The sequence below is a fragment of the Bos taurus genome, chromosome 18 (assembly GCF_002263795.3).
Source record: "Bos taurus isolate L1 Dominette 01449 registration number 42190680 breed Hereford chromosome 18, ARS-UCD2.0, whole genome shotgun sequence".
NCBI lineage: Eukaryota > Metazoa > Chordata > Mammalia > Artiodactyla > Bovidae > Bos > Bos taurus.
The window spans coordinates 59,719,704-59,728,475 of NC_037345.1; the positions used below are offsets into that span (position 1 = coordinate 59,719,704).

The 8,772-nt window shown below is 38.9% G+C and overlaps 1 protein-coding gene across 1 annotated transcript; it reads right to left on the minus strand.

Annotated features, from left to right (window-relative positions):
* Positions 1-1,352: 1,352 nt before the first annotated feature.
* On the minus strand, positions 1,353-4,314 carry LOC112442409 (zinc finger protein 665-like). The gene has a single exon (XM_024979471.2). The coding sequence runs from the start codon at positions 3,908-3,910 to the stop codon at positions 2,621-2,623; it is 1,290 nt and encodes a 429-aa protein (XP_024835239.2). The 5' UTR covers positions 3,911-4,314; the 3' UTR covers positions 1,353-2,620.
* Positions 4,315-8,772: the final 4,458 nt, after the last annotated feature.

Sequence of the window (8,772 nt, forward strand, 5' to 3'; positions counted from 1 at the left end):
ACACGTTTTTATAATTGACTTATCTGTCAACAAACATTTAGGTTATTTCTACAAATGATTGTTGTGGATAAAGAAATATTGGTTATACAAATGCAGGTAACTCGTTCAAATCACTGATTTTTCACAGGACATTCTGGTGGTCACAGGAATTCCAGGTTAAGAATCTGCCTTGCAACAAAGAGAATTTGTGTTCAATCCTTCGTAAAAGCAGGGCACACCCCTGCTTTTGCTTCTGGAGCCTCAGAAATAGTATGGGGACTTAAGATCCCCCAGGAGGCGGAGCAACTAAGCCCAGGCACTGCAAAGACAAAGGCTGCATACTCCAGAGCCCCCATGCCATGATTAAACGTCCTGTGTGATGCAATGAAGATCCCATGATCCACAACTAAGACCCACTGCAGTCAAATAAATAAACGTTCTTTAAAATATACTGATTCTGCTTCCTTTGGATATATAATCAGAAGTGAGACTGTGAGGTCCTATGCATGTTTTATTTGTAATATTTGAGGAACCTCCATACTGCTTCCCATGTACTATTTACATTCCCGCCATCCATTCACAAGAGTTCCTGTTTATTTGTATTGTTCAGGTATGTGGCACATGCACGTGATTTGGAAAGACATGGAGAGAACCCCACTGCACTGGCAGCAAGAAATAGCAGCTGTATCATCTCCAGAAGAAGCCTTTGCACTACAGATTGCTATGGAGCTGATGGTCCTCAGAGTCTATGAATAATCCTTCCCTGTGCCTGTGAAGTAAGTCTCTTCAGTCATGTCTGACTGTTTGGGACCCTATGGACTGTAGTCCACCAGACTCCTCTGCCATGGATAGGTTGCCACGCCCTCCTCCCAACTCAGGGATCAAACCCGCGTCTCTTACTCCTGCACCACCAGGAGTAGAAATTCCCTGGTGGTGGTGTGGTAAATAATCTAACTGCCAATGCATAGGACCCGGGTTTGATCCCTGGTCTGAGAGGATACCATGTGCGTTGGAGCAACTAAGTCCATGCAACACAAGTACTGAGCCTGTACTCTAAAGCCTGTGCTCTGCAACAAGAGTAGCTACAGCAGTGAGAAGCCTGAACGCAAGTAACTAGAAAGTCGCTTCTGCTTGCTGCAACTAGAGAAAGCCCACGTACAGCAAAAAATAGGCTCAGCACAGCCCCCAAAACAAAAAGGCATTGAGTCCTCTGGACTGACCAAAAGAAGCATCAAAATGCCAGTCTCCAACCATACCCCAACCAAGTTTATGTGGAGAATTCATAGCCCTACTGCTGCAAAAAGAGAAAGAAGCCAGCATAAAGAAGACCTAGCATAGCCAAAAATAAATTTTAAAGATTATTAATGAGAGAAAAAAACATTTAATGAGAAATGCATTCTTCTTTATAAAAGTTTCTGTTCCATGCTTATGATGACAAAACTTCAAATACTTATATGATAAAAAAAAAAAAAAACTTGTTTACATCATAATATATAATACTTAAGCCAATGATCTGCAACGGCAGGGTTAGGCACATAATTTCTCTTCTGTATGAACTGCCTACTGGGCAGTTAATGCTGAATATGCACTAGAAACTCTGACACATTCATTTCACTTGTATGTTTTCTATACAGTATGAATTCTCTGAATTATAAGGCCTGAACACTGACTAAAGGCTTTGTCACACTCACGACATTTGCACTAAAATGTTTCAACTGTCACATTTCTAATGTTTCTCTCTAGTATGAATTCTCCAATGGTTTCTAAGTTCATCATTTCAAGTAAAGCACCGGCCATATACATCATATTTATATGGTTTCTCTCCTGTCTGAACTGCCTGATGATGAGTTATGGATGACTGTGCCTAAATGGTTTGTCACAATTTTTATATTTGTAAAGTTCTCTCCAGTATGAATTCTCTGATGAAGAGCAAGGCTTGACCTTACACTGAAAGCCACATATACCACAATTATATGGTTTCTCTCCAGTATGAACTCTCTGATGAACAGCAAGGTTTCCAGTACAAACAAACGCCTTGCCACATATATCACATTTATATGGTTTCTCTCCAGTATGAATTCTCTGATGAAGTCCAAGTTTTGCAGTCTGATTAAAGGCCTTGCAACATACATGACATTTATATAGTTTCTCTCCAGTATGAATTTTCCGATGAACTGCAAGGCTTGAAGTTTCACTAAAGCCTTTGCCACATACATAACATTTATATGATTTCTCTCCAGTATGAATTCTCCGATGAACTGCAAGGTTTGCAGTTTGACTAAAGGCTCTGCTACATACATCACAGTTACATGGTTTCTCTCCCGTATGGAATCTCCGATGAACTGCAAGCTTTGCAGCTTCATTAAAGCCCTTGCCACATAAATCACATTTATGTTGCTTCTCTCCAGTATGTGCTCTCAAATGAACAGCAAAGTGTGAAGTTACTCTGAAAGTCTTGCCATACAGATCACATTTATATGGTTTCACTCCAGTATAAAGTCTCTGATGAACAGTTAGGTTTCCAGTATGACTAAATGCCTTGTCACATACATTGCATTTGTATGGCTTCTCTCCAGTATGAATTCTCTGATGAAGTGCAAGGCTTGTAGTTCTACTAAAGGCCTTGCCACACACGTCACCTTTATATGGTTTCTCTCCAGTATGAGCTCTCTGAGGAACTGCAAGGTTTAAAGGCATTGCCACATACATCACATTTATATGGCTTCTCTCCAGTATGAATTCTCTGATGAACTGCAAGGCTTGTAGTTCTACTAAAGGCCTTGCCACATACATCACATTTATGTGGTTTCTCTCCAGTATGAACTCTCTGATGAACAGCAAGGCTTGAACTTATACTGAAAGCCTTGCCACATATAGCACAATTATATGGTTTCTCTCCAGTATGAATTCTCTGATGAACTACAAGGCTTGCAGTTTGACTAAAAGCCTTGCCACATACATCACATTTATATGGTTTCTCTCCAGTATGAGCTCTCTGATGAACAGCAAGGTTTCCAGTATGACTGAACGCCTTGCCACACACATCACATTTATAAGGTTTCTCTCCAGTATGAATTCTCTGATGAAGTCCAAGTTTTGCAGTCTGATTGAAGGCCTTGCAACATACATCACATTTATATAGTTTCTCTCCAGCATGAATTTTCCGATGAACTGCAAGGCTTGAAGTTTCACTAAAGCCTTTGCCACATACATCACATTTGTATGGCTTCTCTCCCATATGAGTTTGCTGATGAACTGCAAGCTGTGAGTTTTGAGTAAAGCATAGGCTACATACATCACATTTATATGGTTTCTCTCCAGTATGAACTCTCCAATAAATTACAAATTTTTCAGCTTGATTAAAGGCCTTGCCACATACATCACATTTATATGGTTTCTCTCCAGTATGAATTTTCTCGTGAATTGCAAGGTTTGAAGTTTGAATGAAAGTCTTGCCACATACATCACATTTATATGGTTTCTTTCCAGTATGAAGTCTCTGATGATCTGCATGGCTTGCATTTACACTAAAGGCTTTTCCAGAAACATCACATTTATATGGTTTCACTCCGGTATGAGTTCTCTGATGATTTTCAAGGTGTGTACTTTGTTTAAAGCAGTGACCACACACATCACATTTATATGGTTTCTCTCCAGTGTGAATATAACGATGAACTGCAAGGTTTCCAATTTGAATAAAAGCCTTGTCACATACATCACATTTACATGGTTTCTCTCCAGTATGAATTCTCCAATGAACTGCAAGTTTTGTAGTTTGATTAAAAGCCTTGCCACACATGTCGCATTTATATGGTTTCCCTCCTGTATGGATTCTTTGATGTCCAGTGATTTCTGAGTCCTGAAGAAAGGTTATATCACATTCATTACATTTGTAAGGTCTTTTGTTTTTTGTTTCATGGTCTGGTAACATTTCTCAAGGATGCATAACAGCATTCTCATCTTTATGAGAAAAGCCTTTGCAGACATTACGAGTTCTCTGAGACGGTAAACCTGAGGCGCTGACATCTGTCACAACTTGACTACATTCAAAAATTATCCCTTCAGATTGTACCATCTGCAATCCATCCTGAAAGCTTGATCTGTGCCTTTCAAAAGGTCTATTTCCTGCATCACTTCTACTATGATGATCTCTTCCATCAATGAGGTTTTTGTTATGGGATGTAGAGATTCCTTTGTCATTTCTTTCATCATCTGTCCACATACAGTCAAAGTCATGTATATTTTCCTGGATCTTCCTGAGGCGAAAATCTTTGCTTTCAAGGCTTTCAGCTCTTCCAAACATCATTCTTAAAAAATTTCCCCTTTACTACTGTTTGCTTTTACCTGTAATTTCTTCATCATATGTATATGAGACATATCTACAAGACATAAAGAACCACAGGTATTCTATTAGTTACAATTCATAAATAAATAATTTCCTGTTGAACACATGATATTATACCAAAAGTCATATCCATCCTGAACAGAATTATGAATCTTCACAATGATGATCTTAAAACTATAGAACAATAAATGAATAGAACTCTTTAAAAAAGAGTGAAGTAATTCAAATTAATTTTAGGGTAGTTTAGTTTCAAACACAATCAGAAAACATTCATTTTATGCAAACTCATGTCAGTTGACAAACAAAACATATTTTCCCACCATGACCTCAAAGATCATCCTACTTTGTACTAAACACACTGCTGTCTCATAATTGAGGAGAAACTAATGGTATATTGTACACACTTTATGTATACTTATACATATTTAAATGGTAAAGAACATACAGGACTAGAGAGGTGACTCACTGGTAAACAAGCTGCCTGCCAATGCAAAAGACACGGCATAGTGGGATACAATCCCTGGGTAGGAAAGATCCCCTGGAAGAGGAAATCACAACCCAGTGCACTATTCTTGCCTGAAAAAAAATTCCATGGATAGGAAAGCTTGGTGGCCAACAGTCCATGAGATCACAAAGAGTCAGACAGGACTGAGCAACTGAGCAAACAAGCATCAAAAGGCAATACATTGGAATGGTAAACAATGCAAAAGAAGCATTCTAACGAATAATGTAAAAATAAATGGCACTTAGTAACTATTCCACAAATACTGCATTGAGAAAATAAAGAATTCTGTAAACTATATATATATATATATATATATATATATATATTTCCACCCCCCCCCCTTCCTGGACTATATGGCTTATGAGATCTTACTTCCATGACCATGGATTAAATCCAGGCTCACTGCAGTGAAACTACTGAATCCTATCCATTGGACTGTCAGGGAATTCCCTAAAATAATTTAAAAAATAAAAAAATAAACCGTTTTCCAAATACCTCTTAGAAATCTATCAGTAGATAGACATATAGGCATTTTATGACATTAACAAGTGGTTCATGTCAGTTATAGTGTGTAATACAAAAAGACTGTCATTTTTAAAAAACAAAAAGTAAGTGAAACATTCTCTACTTACACAATAATCATTCAATACATCAACTCCCTATCTACACAGTAACCTAAACTCACCCAGTTCACTGGCTCCAAGATACATGTAAAGGAACAAGCTTTGGGGCTTCCCTTGTGGCTCAGAGGTAAAGAATCCACCTACTAGTGCAGGGCACACAGGTTTGATCCCTGATCCAGGAAATTCCCACATGCCTGAGAACAACTAAGCCTGTAGGCCACAAGTGATGATTCTGTGCTCTAGAGCTGGGGAGTCACAACTACGGCACAAACACAGAAGAAACCACGCATTGCAACAAGAGAATCCACTAGAATGAGAAGTCCATGCACTGTAACTAGAGGGTAGCCCTTGCTCACTGCAAGTAGAGAAAAGCCCCTGAAGCAACAAAGTCCTGGTGCAGCCAAAATCAAACAAATTTTAAATAAATTTTTAACGTACTGTTATGCAGATAAAATAATGTGATTGGAAAACTTAGTTAACTAGAGTCAGAGACAACTCTCTTGGGCATGAAATGTAAAATAACAACATACAATATGCAATGTAGACAAAGAGACATGTCACAATAAGCATGACAGGAAGTAAATATATCTTTTAAGCAAAAGTAACCTTTGAGACAAACTCCCTGTAGTCCAGTAGTTAGGACCATGTGCTTCCACTGTAGGGGGCACAGATTCCATCCATGAATGGAGAACTAGGAACCAGACTGCCATTGTCACAGCAAAAAAAGAAAAAGTAACTTCTTATTTTTTCTATAAAACACACAACAGTCAATGCACCTAACAGCACTAATTACCACAGGAGGGGGACAAGGGGAAGTAAATCCCTTTGAAATACCTCATCACATGCTACCCAAAGTCAAGCAACAAAATTGACAGGAGTCAAATGACAGATTGTTGCAGAACATATAAAGACCTTGCCTTCTGGGACCTCTTTTCTTGGAGTCCACTCTCCATGAAACCTCTCTCTCTTTAAAAAAAAAATCACTTTGTTCATTTAGAAATAGCCATGTGTAAGTCAGAAGTACTTTCCATTTTCCTTAATAAAATGTAATTTTGAGGTAGCAGTTGGAAGGGCTGCAGGTTGGACATCTACAATCAGCTACCCTCCTCTTTGCGTGCCCTGAGATAAGAGATAGGTCGGCTCCGGTCGAGGAATTTACAGCCAACAAAAACAGGGTAAACAGCCAGTTTGTCTCTTACTTTAAGGGAACAGTCATGGCAAGGACAAAGAAAGGAAAAAACCCTGTCTGATGAAGGAGACAGTACACAAGTGCAGAAAGGCACCTTGGAGTTAAAAGTCAGAGGATCATTCCAGGCCATAATGAGTTTTGCTCCTCTGAGAAGCCTTTACTTCAAGATCCAGGGTGTGCCTGTGTACCCAAAGGGAGGGTCCTGAGACAAATTAACCAGAGGAGACAAAGCAAGGTGATTGACCAATATTTCTCATACCTTTCTTACTAAAAACACACGTCTTACTTTCCTTAAGCAACCATGAGCTGTCTGTTATATTAGCATTTTGTAGACTGGTGAGCATTTTGTAGACTGGTGAAAATGTCTAAGAATAAGACTAGTGATAATGTCTAAGAATATTTGCTTTCCTATAGAGAACGTCTCAGGGTGGCACCAAACGTAGTCATTAATAGTCCAAAATCTCTTTAGTTTCTCTGTAAAAGGAAATGAGTTTTCAGTAATATGTGTTTCAGAATCTTATTTTATTTGGAAATAACCTAGATAGTCAACGAACTTTCATCACTCAGTTTAGCACAACCCTAGAAATTCAGGTTATTCAAATCTGGAGAGACTATTTTAGACAGAGTTTATCTAAAAGCTCCAATTACATTTGCTGTCTTCCCTTAAAAGTTTCTTCACTTGAGTTACTTTAACTGTTGACAACCTTATAAGTAGGTACAATAAATGTATGAGACAATGTTGAAGATTCAAGACATGTCTTAATTAAATTAGCAAACAAACATTAATACTAGATATTTAATATTGAATATTTTCCAGTTCACATAAACCTGAAATTCATTTAGGTTAATTTCTCTTGTAATTGTTTGATTTGTAAGTGCTTCTTTTTTTTTTTTTTTTTACAAACAATTGAATTAGAGCTTATTTACAAATAAACCTCAGCAATATTATCCAAAAACAAAGACACACATTGAGATAAACATAAATGCAGATCGACAGACATGAGAGCTCTCATACTTTCCTGCCTGAGATTTAAAATGTCTCTTTCACTCTTTTTTTCCCACCCCCTGCCCCGTGGTTTAAAATTCTAATTTGCCCAAGACTGAAATCCCTGGAAAAATGGGTTACATATTTCCAGGACATGGCAAAGGTTGCACACTATGCAGGGTCGCTTCACTCCTGTCCAACCCTCTGCAACCCCATGGACTGTAGCCCACCAGGCTCCTCTGTCCATGATGGTACTCTCCAGGCAAGAATACTGGAGTGGGTTCCATTCACTTCTCAGGGGATCTTCCCTACCCAGGGATCAAATCCACTTCTCCTGTGTCTCCCCCAGGGGCTGGCAGGTTTTTCACCACTAGAGTCATCTGGGAAGCATTGGCAAAGGTTAACTTTAAACTTTTTTTTTGACAGGCCTTTTTAAACAAACTTGCTGTTTTTAATTCCACAGGTAAAAAGAACCGGTTTTGCATTTCCAAAGAAAAAAAAGAATTCATCTTAACCAGTTTTCTCCAGAGTCTAAACAATATCATGGCCATCCTGCATCAAAAAAATTATCTTTCCTTTCTATAGTCATAGCTTTATGGCTATAATACAGATCGAACAGTGCTCAAATTGACTGTGATAACAGGGACAGAAGGATTGATAAAAATCTTGGAATGTCTCTCCAGGGAGTTGGGGATCTTTCATCAGAAGAATCTAAAGGGGTAAACAAACTTGCTAGTGTGGGGGAACCTGAGCTCCCCCTCCCCGCTCAGAGACTGGGGCAGTTAAAAGGGGACCAGCTGATGGAGAAGGAGACAGAGGGGTTGGGAGGGGTGTAAGGCTACAACAGGACAAAGAATGGAGAGAGAAAGAGCAGTGGGGGACACTATTGGAGCTGTGCGCTGGCTAAAGAGAGTTGACTTAAAAAGTGAAGATTTGATCAGCCAAAATATAATGTGACATTGTAATATGGGTAATCATCCTCACAAATCGCGTAATTCTTTTTCCAGTTGTAACTTTTCTTTAGACAGTTTTAAGTTAACTTTATTTACCTCACGGTAAGCTGAGAGGAGGATCCAGGCACCAACTTGGATGGTGTTAAACCTGGGGTTGGTTGGCAAGGGCCCCTGCAAAGGCTGAACAATGTCA